This window comes from Anser brachyrhynchus (assembly GCF_964034855.1).
Source record: "Anser brachyrhynchus genome assembly, chromosome: 22".
In the NCBI taxonomy this organism is placed as follows: Eukaryota; Metazoa; Chordata; class Aves; order Anseriformes; family Anatidae; genus Anser; species Anser brachyrhynchus.
The window spans coordinates 4,298,872-4,320,267 of NC_137715.1; the positions used below are offsets into that span (position 1 = coordinate 4,298,872).

The window sequence follows — 21,396 nt, forward strand, 5'->3', positions numbered from 1 at the left end:
TCCTTGGGGTGCAGCGGGCGAGCTGCCCCTGCCCGTCACCGGCACCTCGGGGCTCTTCCTTCCCCTCTGTCTTGAAAATGTCACAAAAGAGGCACCAGAGCAGCTCCTCCTGGAGGCTCCATCTCTCGTGGGCCACCCGGGGAAGCTGGAGGCCACCAAAGGTGCCGGGAGGCCACGGGGAAGGTTTGGCCAGCGCAGGGCGGGCGCGCAGCCCTCGGAGCCTCCAGAGGAAATCCCCAGCTCCTAATTACGGATGGAGAGGTGGCTGGTTTGCCTTCCTGAGGGACTGCACATCATTCCCCAACACCTTCTCCACGGAGGGGACGGGGGATTGGGCTTTCCCCCGCGTTTCGGCAGCGTGGGCCGTGGGGAAACCGCTGCGAAGAGCGTGATGGAGGGAAAGCAACTCTGCCTTCCAGGACGGGCACTGATCCTGGCTCGCTGGGCTAAAAATAACCTCAAACACCTTGGGGACCATGCAGGGGAAGGAGGGGACGCGGGGGGGAGGCTCGGCGGGCTTTGGGAGGGTATTGATTTACACGGCAGAGTCAGTCCTGCGGGGTGAAACTGGAGAGCAAGGAGCCCCGGGGTCAGAGGAGAGTCAGCAATTAGTGTTGTAACCTCCTGTTTGCATCACCTCCCGCATCCCCTGGCCTCCCCGGTGGGGAGCACGAGGCCAAAGAAGGGGGGACGCAGGGCAGAGATGCCCCCAGGGACCTCCCAGGCAGGATGCAGAGGAGAAAGCTTTGGGGATGCGATGTCTGTCGGGGCCAGCGTGGGCCATGGGGACCGTCCGCAGGTCGGAAATGGGGACGGTGCCCTTGCTGCGCACAGGGATGCTCGCTCGGGGACACGGGTACCAAGGACATGGGCACAGCTGGGATGGGTGTGATGGGGACAGCAGCGAGAGCTGTGCAGGCTGCAGGAGCTCAAAGGACCCGAGTTAGGGGCTGCATTCCCCCCTTAGCATGGGGAATTGCTGCAAAAAGGGATTTGCTGTTAACGGGAAGGGAACGGGCAGGGGGAGGCCATGGAGTTGCCAGGGGCTGGAAGGGGACCGGTGGTTTTGGGGGGGCTGCAGTGGGGCAAACTCTCCCCATGTCTCAGAGGAGGACAAAAACAATGAAGAGCGCCGGTCCCAGCCTGCAGCCCCTGCGCAAACCCAGCTCCTCCGACAGGATGGGGCTGGGAGCTGGGGGCTGCAGCAAATCCACCACCGGGGCGCGGAGCGGCCAGCGGGGATGGGAACACCCCAGTGACCCCTTGCTCACCCCGTTTTTTGCTTCCCCCCTTTCCCAGGCGTGACCTACTCGGACACGGTGAGCGCCACGGAGCCGTGCAAGCCGTGCACGCAGTGCGTGGGGCTGCAGAGCATGTCGGCGCCCTGCGTGGAGTCGGACGACGCCGTGTGCCGCTGCGCCTACGGCTACTACCAGGACGAGCTGAGCGGGAGCTGCAAGGAGTGCCGGGTCTGCGAGGTGGGCTTCGGCCTCATGTTCCCCTGCAGGGACTCGCAGGACACGGTCTGCGAGGAGTGCCCCGAGGGCACCTTCTCGGATGAGGCCAACTTTGTGGACCCCTGCCTGCCCTGCACCATCTGCGAGGAGAACGAGGTGATGGTGAAGGAGTGCACGGCCACCTCCGACGCTGAATGCAGAGGTACCGCTGCCTTTTGCGCCGCGGAGCGGGGAGCAGGGCTCACTGGCTCTCGTGGTGCAAGCACAGACATCTGCAGTGCTCCGTGCCTCAGTTTCCCTTTGCACCACAGCAATGGGGAGGTGGGTGCAGGGCCCCGGGGGTGGAGGAGAAGAGAGGACCCCGTGTCCAGCTGAGATCCCCCACCCCTTGGGCATTGCAGCACGCAGCTTCCTAACAAGCCAGCGCTTGCTGCGAGCCTTCATCCCCCTTGCAAATGCTCAGCCAAGAGGTCCGGCAGCCTCGGACGTTGCTTTCGCTGTCGCCAGAGCCTTCAGCAAAAGGCAATCTGGCAGCCGATGGGTTTTCGATGGGAATTAACTGCTGCTGCGCTCAAAAAGAGCTGGGGAGCAGCCAGCCCCACAGCCCAGGAGGGTTTGGTGTGCAGGGAGAGCATCATTCAGCGGAGCAGCCCGGCTGTGCTGCCCCATGCCATGCACAGTCCCCATATCCCAGTGGGGGCTGTTTTTTGGGGGGGGTTAGGCTGGCACCGGGGCTGCCCCGGCTGCTCTTTGGCAGCAGCAGCACAATTCCTGCCCTGAGCCCCAGCGGCTGAGAAAGGGGCTTTGTCCCGCGCGCCGCTGATTCACAGCACGAGGCGGCAGCCAGCGCAGCTCCCTTTGGCTGATCCCTTGGAAGGGTCGAGTAAATGGAGCCATAAGTCAAGGAGCACAGGGTGAGCTTTGTTAGCTGCCAGCAGGGCCCCGCCGGATACGGCCGTGCCGGCCACCAAAGCATTGCTCCCAAAGGGCAGCGGGATCCGGACGGGGGCCGCGGCTGGGAGGGTCGGCACGGGGAGCTGCCAACGCCGGGCCACCCCTTCCTTTTCCCCCTCCGGGGACAGCCAGCGGGCAGGGCGAAGCGTGTCCCCAGTGCTGCAAAGCCCGTCCCCCGTGCTGTCGTGGTGCTGGAGAGCTCGGGGTGCACGAGCCGAGGTGGAACCTCCAGGCTGGGGATTGCACCGGGGCTGGTTGTTTGTCTGCAGTTGTTCAAGGGCTGGTGCAGCAGGGAGCAGGAATTGGGCTGTGCCCAGGAGGGGTTGGCTGGGGCTTGCTCCAGCCTCGAGCTTGCAAACTGCCTGGGGCATGGGGTGGCCGGGGACGGGGCACAGCCCCGGTGTGGCACAGCGGGGACACAGCCCTGCAGAGCTCGCCCGGAGGCTGCCCACGGGCACAGGGAAAGCCCCTGGAGAGGGGCACGGGCAGGTCTGGGGGGAGGCAGGCTCTGCAGGGGGGTTGGGCACGCAGGTGAGAGCTCTTCCCAGTGCAAGACAAGACACATCCATCTGCTGGGTGCGGACCTATGGGTGGGAACGGGGTCACTCCCAGATCGGGGCTGGGCTGGCGGGGCGCACCCAGCAGGCAGGGGCCAGGGTAAGGGGACAAGTGAGGGTTCCCCCTTTCTGCTCCCCCCTGGGGGGATGAATCCAGGCTGCAAGCATCAGATGAACCCAGGCAGACCCAGCTCCTTGCGAGCTGCAGAGGCAGCTGCTTTGCCTTACACAGGTCTCAGTGCAGATGTGCTGTAGATGGGTGGCAGCTGGGGCTGCGTCCTGGGGACCGAGTCCCATATCAGCTTTCTGGGATCAGCGACAGGAGCCAGAGGCTCAGCCAGCAGGCTTGCATGCCTGGGGGAAGAGCTGCTCTTCCATCCCGGTACCAGGGCTGGAGCAAAACCTCAGTGGGGATAAATAAACCCTGCTTGTGCAAGGCTGGATGCCCATAGGCAACGGGGACGCACAGATACGTGGTTTGTCCCTTGCTGAACGGGAAGGCCTCGAGCAAAGCAGTGCTGGGAAAGGAAAACCTTCAAAGCCGTGTCCAAGCAGCCCAGCCACGACCAGGCACCATCAGCCTTTCAGAAGGCGAGCCAGCTTTGGCTTGTCTCAGGGTCCAGGGGGACTGGGGGCCCGGGGATGGGTTGGCTTGCAAGGACAAGCTTGGGGACAAGGGGCTGTGCCAGAGCTGCTACAAGTCACCACCAGGTACGTGGCTAACTCTTCCCTTTGTTTTTCCCCTCCTGGCAGACCTCCACCCTCGCTGGACGACGCACACCCCATCCCTGGCGGGCTCAGAGAGCCCCGAGCCCGTCACCAGGGACCCCTTCAACACGGAGGCGATGGCCAGCACCCTGGCAGACACCGGCACCACCATCATGGGCAGCTCGCAGCCTGTCGTGAGCCGCGGCACCGCCGACAACCTCATCCCTGTCTACTGCTCCATCCTGGCGGCCGTGGTGGTGGGGCTGGTGGCTTACATTGCCTTCAAAAGGTAGAGAACCAAGCCAGAGCCGTGGGGCTGGGTTGGAAGAGGAGGGAGTTGAATAGGGGGGAGCAGCCTGTGCCCACCCCTGCCGGAGGTCCTGCGTTTGGAGCAGTCACCGACAGCGCCACAAAATGAGGGAGGGGAGCAGGGTGGGTGGACGGGAGCTGGATTTCCAAAAAATGCATGAGAAATAAGGCAGCTGAGGAGATGAAAGAGGGCGATCGCAGCAGGATGTGGGTGCAAGCCGTGCCCCCACACTGCCCCCAGCACAAACACCCCCTCCTGCTCTTCCCCCTGCTCGCTCTGGCGCGCCGCGGGCAGCCGTCGCGGCCGATCACGCTCAGCGGCTCATCCCTGGGCGTGCACCTGGCCCCGCGCAGGTCAGGGCTGGCTCGGCTGCTCCCCGTGCACCCCCTGGGCTGGAGGCACCCCAAGGGGTCCCCCCAGCATCCCCTCCCCACCAGGACCTTAGCCCAGGCTCACGCAGCCGCCTGGCTCCACACGTGCTGCCCAGATGCGAGCCTGCCGCTCATGCGCCCCACGTGCACCCTGGTCCCCGCCACAGCCCCGGGTTCCCCGGTGGCCCCGGTCCAGCCCCGGAGGGCACCGAGCACCACGTGCACCGCCCACGGGAAGGCAGCGACGTGGGTGCGTGCACCCAGCCGAAGCCCCAGCTGCGCCTTCACGTGGGCGCAGCGCCGCACGTGGGGACCCGCACGCAGCTCCATGCGCGCACAGGCGTGCACGCCGGCCGGCAGCTGCCTTTCTGCAGCGGGGCTGTGCAGGAGGGAGCCCCGTCCCGGGCCCTTGCAAAGCTCAGGAGCAGGGCAGCTGCGAAAGCAGAGGCACTCGGTGCTGATTTAACCTGATCCAGCTGCCGGAGGGGTTGAGCCAGAGGTTACGGGGGAAACACTTCTTGGGAAAATGGTTCCGAGCAGGGGACAAGGCAATGAAGCTGCTCCCAAAGCGAGGGGTGCCACGCAGGGAATGCTGCCCGGTGGGGGGGGGGGGATGGGATGGGACAGTGCCCCCGGCTGCCACCTCCCCGCTCCTCTCCGTGCAGGTGGAACAGTTGCAAGCAGAACAAGCAAGGGGCCAACAACCGCCCGGTGAACCAGACGCCCTCCCCGGAGGGGGAGAAGCTGCACAGCGACAGCGGCATCTCGGTGGACAGCCAGAGCCTGCACGACCAGCAGCCGCCCAGCCAGGGCACGCAGGGGCCAGGTAGGGCGAGCCGGGGGCTGCGGGGCGGGCGGGGGCACCGCGTCCCAGCGCCTTAACGCCCCTTCGCCCTTCGCAGCCCCCAAGGGAGACGGGAGCCTGTACGCCAACCTGCCGCCCAGCAAGCAGGAGGAGGTGGAGAAGCTGCTGAGCAGCTCGGCGGAGGAGACGTGGCGGCAGCTGGCCGGGGAGCTGGGCTACAAAGAGGACCTCATTGACTCCTTCACGCGGGAGGAATCGCCCGCCCGCGCCCTCCTGGCCGACTGGTCCTCCAAGGAGACGGCCACCCTTGACGCCCTCCTGGTGGCCCTGCGGAAGATCCAGCGTGGGGACATCGCCGAGAGCTTGTACAGCGAGTCCACCGCCACCTCGCCCGTCTGAAGGGCGGCCCGGGGGGGAGAGGCGCTGCCGGGGGCCCCGTGCCTGGCCACCCCCTCGCCTCTCCCCTCCCTGGCACCGAGACCCCCGGAGAGGAGGGTGGGAAGGAAGCGAGGGCTCCCCGGGCCCCCCAGTTTTACGGCCCTCTATGCACTGAGCTCCTGGTTTCAGTATCGCCCCCTCCCACCGCTGCCCCCCCCCGGCAGCCCCTGACCCAGCCGGGCTCGGTCCCGCTCCGCGCCTGCTGCCGGAGCACCCTCGAGGGCAGCTGGGTGAGCGCAGGGACGAGCACCACTCTCAGGTCTCTCCTCTTCTCTCTTCTTCCAGCCCCTTCCCCGTCCTCCTTGGGGCTCCAGGTCTCTCCCTCCCGCCCTTCCTCCTTGTCCCACGCTGCTGTTCTCTTCCTCTGCCCTCCGCCGCCCCGAAATTCGGCTGCTTCCCCCAAACCGCGAGCAAAGGGCTGGGTTGGGATGGGCGCAGCGAAGCAGAGCTGCTGCAGCGGGATTTGGGGAGGGGGCTGGTCCCTGAGCTGGGCTGTGCAACAGGGGGGTGGGCTGGGGGAAAGGACTCGGCTTCCAGCAGCCCAACCTACACTGTGAAATTTGGGGTGCTCAGCCCCCACGCACGCTCCTCGGGGCCGGCAGCTTTTGGCCTCGGTGGGGAGCAGCCACCGAATGCTGGGGACAGCCCCAAAAGGGGAGCAGGCGTCCGGGTGCCACCACCCTTGCGCCAGTGCCAGGTGTGCTGGAGCTCCGCGGGGGGTGGACCCCAAAAGTCTAAAGGGCTGACAAAAGTGCCTGCCTGCAGCGGGAACATGACAAAAGGGCTTTGCTCATCCTCCCCTCGGCATGAATCCCGGCATCCCCGCGCTGCATGCCCCAGGAGCAAAGCCACCCTGGTGCGATTGCACTGTCCCCCTTGCACAGGGCTGGCAGCCAGGGGGGGTGGGCAGCTCCTCCTCAAGACCCCATACTGGGCCTGTACCTGCCCTGGACTGGTGGCACTGGGGTCCCAACCCTTCTAGCTCACACATCAACCCCCCCTCCCGGCACTCGGTGAGGCTGCAGAAGGAGCAGCTGCCAGGTGAGCACCCAGGGCTTCTGAGCTGCCGCCAGCCAGCACAGTCCTGGAGGATGTCCCCCAGAATGGGGCAGCTTTGCCATCTCCCTCGCCTGGAGGCTTTTTGCAGAGCAAGGACTGCAAGGTGAGCTCACACAGCGCAGGAGCCGGGCACGGCTGAGACTCCAGCCTCCCCCTTAGCCTCCTGCTTCAGCCAGAAACCTCACCGAGTGCAGAAGGAGATTTTCCTTCCCTCTTCAAGGAGCTAAGTGAGACTTGTAAATAATTCTGCCTTGTTTTACTAATGCTCGATGTTTCTACCTGTGATGGGGTGATGGTGCCTGCCCCAACCCCTCTGCTCGGCCACCCCGGCCTCCCACCTGCAGGCTGAGCTTTCCTCTTGCAGCCCCGTCCTCGTTCCCACCTCGCCTCTGGCCTTAAAGACTCGACGGAGAACGTGGGGAAACGCGCGTGTGCTCGCTCCAAAAACCATCGCAGCGGGTCCGCGAGAAGCTCGGGGACACCGAGGGGTTCGGCCGATCCTGGTGGAGGTCGTTGCAGGGAGAGCTCGGTGCCCTGCAGGCTGTTTCTGTCTGAAGATCAGGACGTATTGATGGACTGTGGAGGTGACGGAGCACTGGAACCGGTCTCCATCCTCGGAGAGCTCCAAAAGCTGCCTGGACACGGTCCTGGGCGCCCTGCTCCGGGTGGTCCTGCTGGAGCAGGGCTTGGAGGGATGGACCTGGGGGTCCCTGCCCAACTCGCCCATTCTGGGATCCCGTGAAGGGGCCTGGAGCCAACGTCGGTGGAAACTCAGCACCTAGAAGCTTTTGGAAGCTTTGCTCCCTGGGTTTTGGAAGATAAAAACGCCCAGGCTGCGTTTGGATCAGGCTGGGATGCCAAGCGCCTCCTGCCCTCACGCAAAGCAGCTGTGCACCAAGAGCACTGAAATCCAAGGAAACTGCCCCAAATTTGACTCTGGCTTGCAAGCCCCCAGCTGGGGTGCCAGCTCCTTCCAGACTGAGCCATCCCCGAGGATGCTTTGGGACAAACTCAAGTGTTGGTTATCGTGGTTTCCCTCGGTCCCTTCTTTTGGTGAAGCGACTCGATGCGAGCGCCCACGCTGGGTTCCGCCAACTCCTCCTCAAAAACCTGCCCGGGTGAGCCTGGCCGAGCCCACGCGCCACCCAGGACGCACCGTGCCAGATGCAAATCGCTTTTCTTCAGGACAATATCGCCATGGTCTCAGGTTTCTATTGCCATAGCAAGGGGTCCTTTCCTCGCCCTTCGACCAGCCTCGCGGCCGAGGAAACGGAGACAAACTCAGCATCCAAAGAGAAGCCGCGGGATGCCTCAAATCCCTGGTTGCAGGACAAATAATAATAATAATAATAACTTTAAAAAAAAAAAAAGGAGGGAAAACAAGCCAAAGTTAATGCTCGTCGGTACGTTTTGTGTCCTTTTCTAATGTTTCTGTTGTACAAAGAATGTGTGTTTTCTCCACTTGTTCCCCCACTCCCCCTGTGATACCAACGCCGATTTATTAGAGGTTTGCGGCGAACAATTTGCCATCGTAGAAGGAGTTTGTGGGTGTGCTGGGAGGGGTGCGAGCAGCATGAGGGGGGAGGGATCCTGCACGGGGGCTGGCGGGGCGCGGGGCCGGCTCGGTGGGTAGCTATCCTTGTGTATCGGTCGGATGCCAATAAAGAGCATCACAGCGTTTTGCGTGCCTCTTGGTATTTTTCCTCCCCCCCAGGAAGCAAGATTTGTGCTTCCACGATAGGAAAGAACCTCAAAGGCCTTCAAGGGTGGTGTTTCCCCCGGCTTGTCGTGCTGCCTTAGGCACCGGGAGCCTGATTCTGCACCCTGAGCTGTCAGCAACGCTGCCACTGGCAACCAAGATGCAGGCTCAGGCTCCCGAAATCCTACACAAAACCTCAAACCAGGCAGATTTATTTGCATAGGGGCAAATTTTTGCGATGAGTTCAGGAAGGGGCAGGAGGGCTCCGCTCCTGGGGAGGCAAAGGGATGCAGGGCACGTTTCTGATGCTCAGTACTCACACAGCTTGTAGGCAGCCAAATTTTTTGGGGGGAAGACAAAACAAAACAAAACACAACACAGGGGTGGGAGGACCAGGCTTTGGAGGAGCTCCAGCACTGTGCCAGCCCATGACAGGTTAAAAAAATAAAAATAAAAGGTTGGCTCCTGCAACAAAGAGCTGCCGGCGGCGGCAGCTGGCGCCTTCCCAATGATGGGCACGTGGGGAGAGGCTGGGGCTGCTGCTCCAACAGCTTCACGCAGGATTGCGTGTGGGTTTGCACACACAAGTATTTACACATCGCAGTTTATACGGGCTTGAAATAGGCTGCTCAAACGTAGCTGGTTTTATTTTTGGCTGGCCTGGGTAGCTCTCTAGCAGGAAGCGTAATGAGGAGCAGGGCTACACGCGCATAAAGAGCGTTCCCTTTCCTTTTTTTTTTTTTTCCTTCTCAGGCTCCCCCATGGTACTGCAAATAAACAGGGGAAAATAATTGCAATCAATCCATTAGGTTTAATCTGCTTCCTCTTAATCCCCGTCCTCCCCTGGGAAAAAGGCTGGAGCGGAGAAGAGGAGCGGAGCCGGGCTGAAGGCGGGAGCTGGGAGGTTTCTGCCTGCAGCACCTGGGAAGAGCTCGACCCACAGGAGGGACCGGGGGGGGGGACACCCACACATCCCCCCCACCCTCCCTGCATCCCTTGGTGAAGCTGGAGCGAGGGGAGAGGGAAAGAAGGAGCTTTGCAAGGTGGTCTTCATGTGTGGGATCAGCTGCATTAGATGGTCCTTTGGGAGAGCAACCTGATTTACGGTTAGTGCAGGAGGGAAGGAAAAAAAAAAAAAGAGCAATAAGACCTGAAAAGGAGCCTGATGTTTGCATCGGCTGGTGAGCAGGGCTGGGGAAAAGGCCCTGGAAAACTTCCTTCCCCTTGTTTATGGGTGCCTGGGGAGGGAGAGGTCGACCCCAGGCTTAATCTCGCATCTGCTGCGGCGAGCTCTGGAGGGGCTCCGCGGGCTGGCGGCTCGTGGGCAGGGAGGTGAAGGAGGACAGACGGCCACCAGCGCTGGGACACGGGGACAAGGACAGACCCAAACACCCCCTCCAGCCACCGTTAGCTCCTGCAGGGTGCCACTGCTTTGCTGAGCCGCTCGCTGCCCCCAGCGCAGGGTCTCGGATAAGCACCAAGTCATGTCCCCCTGTTCCCAAACCAGTCACAGAGAAAAAGGGGGAAAAAAAAATCACCAAAAAGCACAATAAGCCCACAACGCGTCGAGATGTTCCCATTCCACATGTGAGCTGCGACCTTCCCTTATAGGATGGGAATAGAGCGGAGCTGCCAGAGGAGGAGCAGGGCCCTGCAAGTGGAACAGCTCGCAGCGCCCAGCTGCCAAACCCTAACCTCACCTCCACTCCTTCCCCAGGATCCACCTCCCTCCGCAAAGGAGCCCAGCGAGGCTTTTTGTAGGTCCCCCCCGCTGCTTTCACCCGGCTTTGTGGATGCAGCGGCTGCGGGGAGGGGGGAATCTGGGGGTGCTCGGGTCCCCGCCAGGCCACCCCGAGCTGCAGACAGCCCTGCAGTACCCGCGTTAAGGCAGCCTCACCTCCCCTCCTCGTCCCCTGCGAGGCGAAATCTGCCCGCCACGTGCACCAGCCGCATTCCCACCTAATGGGAAGCAGGCAGATCTTCTGGCCCATCAGCACATCTCTATCGACCGGGCTCAGGGAAATATGCGGGGCCCGTGCCTCAGAGCGATTCCCCGTGCTGTCGCAGCACCCAGAAGCTCCAGCAGAAAGCTGGGCTGTGCCCGGGGTGCGATAAACCCGGCCCCAAATGCAAGGGGACCAGGGCAGAAGCAATACGTCCTGGTTCCTTACAGGGAGGGCAGAGGTGGGATGGAGGCATCTCAGGGCATCCCTGCAGCCACATATGGGGTAGGGGACACAGGGGAACACAGCACAAGCGTCCTGGGACAGGGCATCAAGGGACAAGGACACCTAAGTGGTGGCAGAGCCACCAGGGTCAAAGCCACCCCTAAAATACCCCAGCTATTGGGCAGCATTTCTCACCCACCTGGGAGGGAGGGACACACTGCCACCACGAGCAGGGGCAGAAGCCACCTCCAGGCCACCAAGGCGCCCAGCACGTCCCAGCTGTCCCTTTAGCACGGAGAAAAACCTCCCTGCCACACCACGATGCAGAGGGAAGGGGGGGGGGGGGTCCTGCCCTTCTTCAGCCCTAAATCTCCCCCAGGTGCTTCTGCTGCGCTGCAGCTGGGGGCAAAGCCCAGGGAGGTGCTGATGGGGCTGGATTTTAATGGACGTGGCCTCGCAGGAGCAAGCAGGGAGAGGTTAAACAGCCCCAGATGGATGCGTTTTGGGGGGAGTTAGCAAGGGAGGCGATATGAGAGTTAATACAGCAGCTGGAGCGAGGCAGCAGCCACCCCCGTGCGCATACAGCTACTATTGAACCATCTCGGGAAGACCCAGGGTATAAGTGGCATGAGATTGTCCAAAATACGCTGAGAAACCCCGGGTCTAGCCCAGGAACACAACAGCAAGGACACAAAATAAAAACCCCCGTGGTAACCCCGCAGGCAGGCTGAGCCTGAGGACAAACGGGGGGGAAAAAAACGCTCTGGTTTCCCTCAAAGCACGGCTCTGAAATGGAAATCGCTGCTGGCGGGTTCCCACACTGACAGCGCAAGCTTCTGTGACCGTTTGCAAGGGCTGGCTTGCCGTGAAGCTGCAAAGAAGCCACCTGGGCATTAAGCCGCGCTTTTTTTTTGTTGTTGTTGTTCTGGCGAGGAGACAGCGAGCTGCCAGCGCCGCGCAGGAAGGGAGCAGCGAGAGCAGGATGGGGCCAATCCCTCCGGCGAGGAGAGGCTGCCCTGTGCCCGTGCGAGGCTCCAATCTCCTCGCAGCGCCGAGCAGTTTCGTAGGAAACTTGCCAGCAGCTCGTTTTCCTGGTCTTTTAATTATTTCCTTTATTTTAGCATGAAAGGGGAAAGGGGGGGAATGATTTACAGGGACCGGGAGAAAGTGGCTGCGTTGGTTTCCTTCCAAGCACAGCTGAAGAGAAAATCACTGAGAGCAGGAAAAAGCCTCCAAAGGGCCTGGAAGAGTTGACTTTCTCCTGTTTCAAAGGCAGCACGGGACAGATGAGGGGGATTTAGGTTCCCAGGCAAAGCGAAGACCGGCTCTGCACCCACCGCAGCCTCGGCTCAGCCAGGTCGGGGCTGCTCCGAGGTCCTGTCCTGGGAAAACGGCCCCACTCGGGGACAAATCCTGCCTGAGCCCCAGAACCGTGCCGCAAGGTGACTAAAAGGGTTTTAATTCCCTTGAAAGGTTTGAAAAAAAGCCCACTGTGCAGTTCACTCCAGCTCAGCAGCTCCCCGTGGCCGGGAGTCGGTGACTCATTTTCCCCATCCGAAAAACAAAGCGAACGTAAATCCTGCTCTGATACAAGCTCCCAGGTTAGTTTATTGCTGTCTCATTTTAGAATAAATATTTTATCCTTATTATTATTATTTTTTTTTTATCTCCAGCTGCCACGGATTGGAAACTCCTCTTTGCTCTAGTCAAAAGAAAAAAAAAAAAAAAAAGGGGATGAAATTTTCATTAGATGCAAACCGAGACTTTCCCGAGCAGAGTGAGCGGGGCTCAGCCCCTGCTCCCGGCTGAGGGTCGCTGGCGTTGTGCTGCACGAAGCTGCCAGGCGAAGCTCTCAGGAGTGGCGACTGCTGCTTTTCCAACCAGGGCGGGTGCCAGGAGAGCCGTGGGAAGGTGGCGAAGAGCGGCCAGCCCCAACCCGCTGGGGCCAGCAGCGCCCACCAGCCCCTTCCCCAGCCCCGCCACCCTCCACGCGCAGGGGCTGGGGAAATCTGTCTTAAAGCTCAGCTCCAGCCCACGCACATTCTCCTTCGTTCCCCTTTGTAGCTGGAAGGGGTTTGTTCCATCTCTAATTGCTCCAGACCTGCTTTTCAGCCTGGAATAATCAGGGCTTTCTGCAGAGATGCTTCGGCGCAGCCCTGGAAAACACCCAAGGCAGCGCACACACGGCTCCGAGGTCAGAAACCAGAGGCGTAGAACAGTTGCAGAGCAGCACGCAGATATCCCGGCCGGCCCGAGCCAAACCCAGCACCGCTGAGGTTTTTCCAAATCAGCCCGTGGGAAGCAGCATCCGTCCACGGGGCTGAGCCTCGCCGCCCCTCGCCCGTCGCAGTGGCCGAGCTGTCGTTTCCCAGCTAAAACCCGGTGTGGTTGGGTTGCGCGTTTTTAATTATTATCAGGGGAATGGGATGGTGGGGAATTGGTGAGGAGGGGAAGGAACCCAGCCGCTGCACTGGGGCATCCAAACTGCTGCGAGGCCAGCTTTGGGTCTCCAGCACCCATAGACACCTGCCCCCAGCACCCCTTCCCTACCCTCCCGGCCAGGATCAGGGCTCAGGAGCCCTCCTGGGTGCTGCCTCACCCGTGGTGGGTGCCACGGACCCACACCATGCATGGGGACGTGGGCTGGGCACCCAGCACGGTCCCTGCTTTCCGGGATGGGGCAGGAAACTTGTTCGGCCCCTGCAGGCACTGCTCTGGGGGTCAATCACAGCCACTCGCACCTGGGGGGGGGCAAATCCCCCCCTGCTCCCAAGGAAAGGCTGCCTGCACAGCCCCAGGAAAGCGCCGCCAAACAAACAATTTCCTTCCAAAGAACCTCAATTTTACACTCGAAGTGTAAGGATTGAAACGTTTCGTGATTGAACCCAGGCGAAGAGTTCCTGGGAATTGCCTGTGCAACCATATGGATTTGTTCCGTGGCTTAAAAAACACAAACACCAAACCCCAAACCCCAGCCCTGGCTTCCCACCCCCTTCCTTCCTCCCCTCGGCTCAGAAAAAAAAGCCGCTCGCTTTCCAGCCGCTGCCGCTGGTTTCAATTATCTCCATGATTAACTTTCTTCGTTTTACAGGCGGCTCCTGCCAGGCGCCCCATTGCCACCCCGCTGCGGTGCGGGGGGCACAGCCCCAGGGCACCCCAGGGTGCTGGGGGGTGTTGGGGGGGGCACGGCGCTGCCTGGATCTCCTGCGCCACTGGGTGATGGGGAGGACGAGCCTCCTTCAGCTCAGCGTCCCTCTGAGTGAACGATTACGGGCAGGAAAAAGAAAAAGGGAAGGGGCAGAGGGGGGAGAAGAGGATGGAGGCAGAGAGAAGTGATGGATGGGGGTCAGGAAAGGTGGGATTTGGGGAGGGAGGGAGCGGGGAAGGAGGGGGACGTGGCGCTGCTCTTGCAAACACAGCTGCCTGGGAGGAAGGGGAAGGTGTGTATGTCAGAGGGAGCAGGTGACGTGCTCTATCTCGTTGTTCCAGCCCCTGGGATTCAGCTCTGAGCCCCCCCCCCAGGCACCCAGCGGTGCTGCTCCAGGACATCCCTCTGCCCCCCCACAACCGTACCTGCTCCCTTAGGGTGTAGCAGGCTGCGGGTGGCCCTACCGAGCGTAGCTGAGTGCTCAGCCCCTTCTCCATCCCTCCCGCACCACCTCCAGCCCTCAGCAGTGTGGGAGAGGAGCAAGGAGGGACCGTGCCCCCCATCGCCCCCAGGGACCCTCCCTTGCTGCAGGGTGCCCCGGGGCTGGGCAGGGTCCCATTGCCAGCTGCACTGCCGCCCTGACCCTGGCCATAAATCCTTCCCCAAGGTCTAGCAGGCGCTAGAAGCTGATTTGATTCTCATTTCCTTCTCTCGACTCAAGACTGAGCCTTTAATCCCCACCAGCAAGCACTCCCCAGCCCTATCGCCCCCTCCCTTTTCCCTTTCCCTTCCCGTCCCCCCACCAGCATCCCACTGGGGCCAGCGGGGCTCTGCCACCAGCTCCATCATTATTTGTCCCCTTCCCTGCATTTTTTTTCCAGGGAAACGAAGCTGCACGAGGAGGAGGAGGAGGAGGAGGGAGATGGGGCCGATGCCCATGGTGTCACCATGCAGGTCTGGCTTAGCTCAGCAGCCCGGCTCTTCCCCACAAACGTGACCCGAGGATGCTGTGCATCCCCCGCATCCGTGCGTCTGGCGTGAGCGATGCACAAGCTGGAAGCCGGCGCTCAGCTGGGGCTGCGTGCACTCAATTAGCAGATCGGAGCATCGCTGGGAGCCAGAAACCCCTAACGAGGGGCTGTGGGCTTCTGCCAAGATTTGCATCCCAGCCCCTCGTTGCCTGATCCCCCTCTCACGCCCGGGGTTCTGCTCCCGGAGTGAATGGAAACCGGGAATGAGACGGGACGTGGGAGAAAAATGTATATTGGGAAAATGTACTGGGCTCTGAAATCTGAGGATGGAGACCAAAATGTGGAGGTGGGGGAGGAGCAGAGGTTGAATCCTGCGACCGGGAATTTTGGCTTTGAGCGGCAGGTCGAAGCTGCAGAGCATCAGCACAAAAGCAGGGGCGAGCTGGGGGAGCGGAGGCGTCCTGCACCCAACCTGGGGACAATGAGAAGTGGGAACGGGGACACGAGATTGGGCACGGGGCTTTCCACACCTCGGGGCCGCCTTTGTCCGGATGAAAGGCAGGGGTTGGGTTACCAAATCGCACCCATCTCGCCCTCCCAGCACCGTCTCTTGCGGCTGCCCCCCTGGCGGCTCGGTTACCCCTGGGACAAAGGGGCTGGCGGCAGGGGGGGGGGCTCCCAAACGGGGACCCAGTCTGGCCCACGGCGCTTTCATCTTCTCCCTGCCGGCCTGGAGAGCAAAGATAACTCCTGCCCAGAGAGATAAGATCAGGTAGACAGCGCTCGGGACACCCGAAACCAGAGCGTTTTTCTGGTGCCTTCTGCCTCTTTGCAACTCAAGCTGCTCCTCCCGTCGCTGCGTGGGGTAGCACAGCCCCGGGCAGCTCCGGCTCCAGCAAAACTGCTGCTGCTCCCCTTCCACAGAGGATTGCATGGCTTCTTTGTGCTCCCCTAAGCCTCCTCATTGTCCTTTTGCAGGCGAGGGATGAGATGGGGACACCTCCGGCACGCTCCGTCCCGTGGGGCTGCTGGCAGCGGGTGCAGCAGCTCCAATCCTGTCGGTTCTGGAGTTGTGCTGAGAGCTCGAGAAATCCAGCTGCTGCCCAAAGAGCTGCTCCAGTGTTTAAATACAGGCTCCTTCCTCCAAGGCTGTCCCCACCACCACACGGTGCCCACCAGCCCCGAGCCCAGCCTGCTGCCTGCAGCCACCGCAGCTCCTGGCACGCTGCTCTGGTTTGCAAGGAACGAGACCAAAAATGTTCCTCAGCCCTCGCCCAAGGAGCCTGGCCCCGGGAAGGAGGACCGGGGCTCTGCCAGAGCGGGATGAGAAGCATCCACTGGCCACTGCAGAGCTTCTTGGCTTTTGGGAAAGGTTTCCTGACACTGTTGGAGGCTCGGAATAGGGGCTGGGGAAGAAAAAAGCCTCGCTCCAACCAAGCACTGCTCACTCTGACATACCAAGCCCAGGCCAAGCTCAGCTCCAGGAACGCTGCATTTTCCTCAGAAGAGGAAGCAATATTTATCTGGGACATGGGAGCTGGAGGAGCGGGTGAGTTCTTGCTTTTTCCACCAACCTCTTTGACGGCGGAGGACTGGGGGACGCAGCAAGCCCTGCGGGCATCTCAAAGCAAGGGGAGCATCAACGCTCTGGGTCCCAGCCTGGCTGAAGTGGGGTCCTGCAGCATGGGATTACCACAGGGAAAGCATCTTCCCTGGGGGATGCTCGCCCTGAACAAACCTGGCAGGATGGGGCAGGAGCAGAGGAGCGGAGGTCCAGGCAGGTAGCAAGAAGCGGAGCTCTTCTTCAGAGCCCCGGAACCCACTGAAACGACGACTTTGTTCCCGAGAGAGACCTGCCCCTTCTTTGAAGTCACTACAAGTCCCCTGAAAGAAGGAGGCTTTTATGGGAAGGATAATTGCTCTTCATTGCACTGGGGAGAAGGAATCAAAGGCAAACAGCCTCCGGAGCATCTCTTCTGCGGGTAGGAGAAATATTGTATCTGGCTGCCCCCGCCTGCCCTGCTGGTGCTTCGGTCACCTCTCGGTTTTCATTCATGAGGTTCCCAAAATAACTTTTCCTTCGCATCAGGACAGGAAGCCATAAGAAACAAATCAAAGCCCAAGCCTGCTGAAAACGCTGACTCCTTCAGTGCACCGGGTCAGCTGAGGCTGCGAGCATTTGGATAAGCAAAAAACGGAGCGAGTGCCTTTTAATTTCCTTGAAGCACAGCGAGTTGCCCGAATTTTGGCACTGATGCTTGCTCTGCATCCAGCTCCCAGCAGGTTGCATTTCGGTGGATCCGAGCCTTCATTTCAAGTTGTGCACCACAGAGAGAGCTTCAGCGATGACCACCGAGGGGGTTTCCACAACCCCGTGCCCTCCCTTAGTCCCAGCTGCACCTCCAAAATTTAACGCTCGCGTCCTCACTGCGACCAGGCTGGAACCTGCTGGTGCTGCCGGCTGGATTAGGGGGGGCAAAACGGGGCACAGGGAGGTTTGCATAAGGCCGAGCACAAAAACCTCTGCCCGAGCAAGGAACTCGAGGTAGGGCTTGCAAACCTTCCTGGCCGCAGCCCCGGGAACGTCAGCGTTTTGGCTGCAAAGCGCTGGTCGCGAGGCTGATCCGGTGCTGATTGAAGCTGGTCCCCAGGCAGGAGGGAGCGTGGGTGGCCGTGACTCAGGGTTTGGCTCCGGCCGCGTGGGGAGCACGTGGGGACGGCGCTGGCTGCGTGCACGGAGCAAAGCAGAGCTGAGCACCCACTGCTCCTCTGCTCCCCGGGGTGCTGTGTCCGTGTGAGCAACCCAAATGAGGTCCCAACCCACCCCGGGACACACTGCAAGCTTCAAACTGCCCTGGCTCAGCCTTCTCCACTCCCACCAGCATCTCTGCCAGGGCTCCCCGCGTTGCAGCCACTGCTGGGCTCGCAGCCTGCTCCGTCCCGGGCTGTCGGAGAGGAGAGGGTTTTGGCCAGGCTGTAATCATACCACGCTGCGGTTCTTTCAGCCCATGGGCTGGCGGCAGCTGGAGCAAAGGAGCATCCTACGGCGGGGTGTGGAGTGAAACCCTTGTCCTCAGCCCCCGCCTGGCTCTGAAAACCTGCAGAAAGGGCAGGAAACAACAAAAAAATAAGCAAAATACCCCATTTCTGCTTGCAGGAGAGCACAGAGAGCTGCCACCCGAGGAAGGGAAGGGAGCAGGGAGGGGAACAGCCCCGGAGAGGGGGAGGACGAGAGGCGCAGCTTCGTGCAGCACATCTGGAGCAGGATGAGGCCATCTGCCTGCTGCCTGCCAGCTGCGAAGCGCTGAGCGTGCACGGAGCCAACCGCAGCCCCCCCGGCCGGCGAGACGGCGTCGGATCCAGCGCTGAGCGCAAAGCAAATATTTTCACAAGATTCCCAGGGAGCGCAAAGTGAGTGGGGTCCCCATGGCCACCGGCACGTCGGAAGCGTTCACTTTTCCCTCCCCTTTTACATCTCTTTTTACACGCTCGTTAGTCGGCGGTTTTAAGACACTTCTGACCCACCCTGTCATGTTGTAAGACTTAATTCTCGGCACGGTGGGAGCTGCTCGGTGCTTTTAGCCGGGCCAGGGTGCACAGGGCGAGCTCCAGCTCCGTGTGCGTGCATGGAAAACACCGCGGCCGTAAAAACACATGGGAGCGTTTTGTTCCCCCAGTGGATGACAAAAATGCATTAACGGATTATTATTATTAAGCTGGGGAATGACAAATAATCCACCTCCGAAGAATTCTGTAGTGAGAAACAGCTGTGCAACGTTTGCTCGTAGCAAGCATTTTCCCCAGGACCAGCAGCTGGCCGGCACGGCACAGCTCTGGGAGCCACGGGGAGCAAAGCAAGGTGAAGGAAGCGTCGTATAGGAAATATTTCATCCGGCAGGTGCCTCGGGTCCCAAAATCTTCTCAAAAATAAGTGTATGAGGAGTTTGCAATGAATAAATAGATGGGAGAGGGAAGAACTCAGGTCTAATTGAGGCTTCCAGGCTGGGCAGGCGCGAGCTCAGCACCACCCCTGCAGAAATCCGGTCTGGGTTTCGTGCTGGTTACAGAGTTTAACATAAACACATTTCACATGGTTTTGTGTTTCTCTTGCAGCAGGACACACCAGCAGGGACCTGAAAAATGACCTCAAAGCTTTATCTGGGATTGAGAAATCTCTCCCCAGCCCCTCGACTCCTCTCCCACCCTGTAACTGGCCGAGGAATGAAGCAGCAGCAGCAGAGCAGGAGCGCTGCAAGGGCGCGCTGCTTCCTGCCTCCGGATGCAAATCTTCTCAAGATCAGGCCAGAGATGCTGATTTCCTAGTGCCCGCTGTCACACTTCTCATTCCTTAATCAGATGGGAAACGATTCAAGCGACACAAACCCCCTCTGCCAGAGCTCCGACCACCCTTTGGGCCACGGCGGCCGCTGCAAAGAGCCCTGGGGAGGTTGTGGACAGCGAGCCGGAGCTCAGCGCTTGCCTCTGGGCACGGCGGGGAAGCAGCAGCTTGCTCCCAACCCTGCCTCTTGAATTCAGCCCTGAGAGGCAATTTCGTGATCGCGTTAATTAAAACACGTCCGGCTGCTCAGCCTGCAGGGGAACACCGCGCAAGGATGTGACAGCATCAGGGGCTCGCTCGCTCCTGGCTCTTGTTGACACAGGCAAAAAAAAGGGGTGATGCTGGGACTGGAAAAGGGTCGGCGCTGCCTGAGCTGTAAGATGAAGGGTTTTGGAAGAGGGATTCACGCCGGCTGCCTCTGGACCCACAGGTGCTTGGATTTCAGGCCGTCACTTCAGCTCTCAGCCCCCAAACGCCCGCTGAACTGAAGGAGCTTAGGATCCGTGCTGCCAGCAGCATCCTCTGCCTCAGCTATGCAGCAGGATCAGCCCCACACTTGCACCAGGACCCGCTGGACCCACAGCCAGGCCTTTTGTCCTACAGATGGGAAGGATTTAGCCCCAAACTGGGCAGAGAGGCAGCATCCTTCAGGGCAGCAGCAAAGCAGCTGTTTGTCCTTCTCCTCCTCCCCACGCCGTGTCTCTGACGGGCTTTCAGCACTGGTCAAACACCACGTCACCCCACGTGCTTTCCCCTCTACTGTAGCCGAGCAGAATCTTCCTTTTTTACAGCTCCTGGTTTTTATCCGGAGTGGGAAGAGACTGGGAACGTCCCCCATCACCTTCCTGGTGCTCCCAAAATATGCTGCTCCCCAGCTCCCTTCCCTCTGAAGGCTGAGCAGCATCCTGCAGACCCCGAGGGTTTGGGCATGGGCATCCCCAGCACAGCACCTCCAGCAGCCTTAGCAGGTGAAATGGAAAAACCCAGCAGTGGGGTCTTGTCCCAAAGACATCGACGCACATGCAGAGCTCCTGGAAGATCTGGCATGAATTTATTAGTTGAGTTTCCTCCCCTCCTCGCTGGCAGCACGGGACCCCGGCTCCCAGCACCCTGCTCCGTACCTGCTGCATCTCCGGGTTTCCCAGCTCTGCTCTCCCATCCGCTCTCTGCTCTTCGGATGTTTCGGCTGGCAGAAGGCTTAACTGGACGAGCAGTGGATTAAACCAGTTCCACCACACTTCCCTGGGACTTGGGGGAAAGGAAAACACAGCTTTATTACCCCTAATTAAAGCAGACCCACAGACCTGCTCCCCTCCCAGCAGCAGCGAGCATTTCCCAAAGAAACCGAGAAAGCCAATTTTCCCCCAGTTTTTCCCCCTTTCACCTTTCGGGCTCCCCCACGTTCATTTAAAACCAATTAAGCTCTGGCCACACCTGGCTCCATCCCGCAGCGGATGCAGGTGAGCAGGGTCAGGCTGGGGGGGCGGGGGACGCAGCCCCAAGCGTGGTGCAAAACCCCCCAGGGAGGGCCTGGGAGGCTGTGAGAAGCCTTCCTGCTCAGCTGGGATTTTTATGGGAAGGAAGATAATGGACACGAGCTTTTCCAGTGAGAAATTAAACCCAAAACCTGTGATGAAGACAATTCTGCTTGGTTTTATTGCTCCATAAATCATCCCCCCCGGACCCAGGGATTATCCCGGGTAAATCATCGCCTCGTCTTAAACAAAGTCCAGCGCAGGTTCAAGTGGGAACGGAAGGAAACATTATCCCTTTTTCCGTCCCTGTTCCCCGTCTTTCCCCTTTGGGAGGAGGTTTTGGGTTTTCAGTGAAAGTCACCGCTCGTACTTGGAGTTTGGGATTTGAGCCGCCGACACTTCCCCTGCTTTCCATCAGCTGCAAACTCTCCGGTTCCCAACGAAAGGAAGAAACAAATAAATAAAGGCTGCTATAAAAACAGACACGTTCTGCAAAGATTTGGGGTGAAATGAAACCCCAGCTTCCTGTTTACAAGAAGAAAAAAGAAAAAAAAAAGAGGGAGGGAGGAACATTTTTGACCAACTCGGAGCCAGTCCAGCCTCCAGCGCTGCCTTTGCACCGACGACCTCGTGGTTTAGCTCTCGGCTCCGTGCTGCCCAGCTTTCCTGGGAGCCAGAGCAGGATGCGGCCACCTCTGCCTGGCTGGGATGCTCCAGTGTGTGGCTGCGGTGTGCTCGGTCCCTTCTCTTCCCTTCCCTCTCCATCCCACAACCATCTCCGCCGCCTCTCCACCACAGAGCTGTCTCTCCCCATCGCCCCAACCAGCTCAGCGCCCCCCTGGGCAACTCCAGCCCCACGTTTGCAACAGCATTAAAAGCTCTAATAGAAAAAATAAAAATAAAAGGAAAAAAAAAAAAAAGACATTTCCACCTCCTC

General features: G+C 60.3%; 1 protein-coding gene and 1 long non-coding RNA gene across 3 annotated transcripts in view; one reads left to right on the forward strand and one right to left on the reverse strand.

The window, feature by feature from the left end:
• The window catches only part of NGFR (nerve growth factor receptor), a 14,649-nt gene extending 6,564 nt beyond the window's left edge, over window positions 1–8,085 (forward strand). Inside the window, exons 3-6 of the mRNA XM_080565361.1 lie at window positions 1,300–1,659; window positions 3,722–3,965; window positions 5,023–5,183; window positions 5,260–8,085. Coding sequence (XP_080421487.1) covers window positions 1,300–1,659; window positions 3,722–3,965; window positions 5,023–5,183; window positions 5,260–5,561 — 1,067 coding nt within the window. The 3' untranslated portion in view covers window positions 5,562–8,085. The remainder of the gene's footprint in view (window positions 1–1,299; window positions 1,660–3,721; window positions 3,966–5,022; window positions 5,184–5,259) is intronic.
• LOC308181779 lies at window positions 6,100–20,358 on the reverse strand. Of its 2 annotated transcripts, XR_013941579.1 has the most exons (3): window positions 20,106–20,358; window positions 10,726–17,743; window positions 6,100–9,850 (listed from the first exon to the last, which is right to left on the reverse strand). It is a non-coding gene; the product is annotated as an uncharacterized lncRNA (long non-coding RNA). The 2 variants fall into 2 exon arrangements; XR_013941580.1 differs by having other exon boundaries at window positions 10,726–20,358.
• Window positions 20,359–21,396: the final 1,038 nt, after the last annotated feature.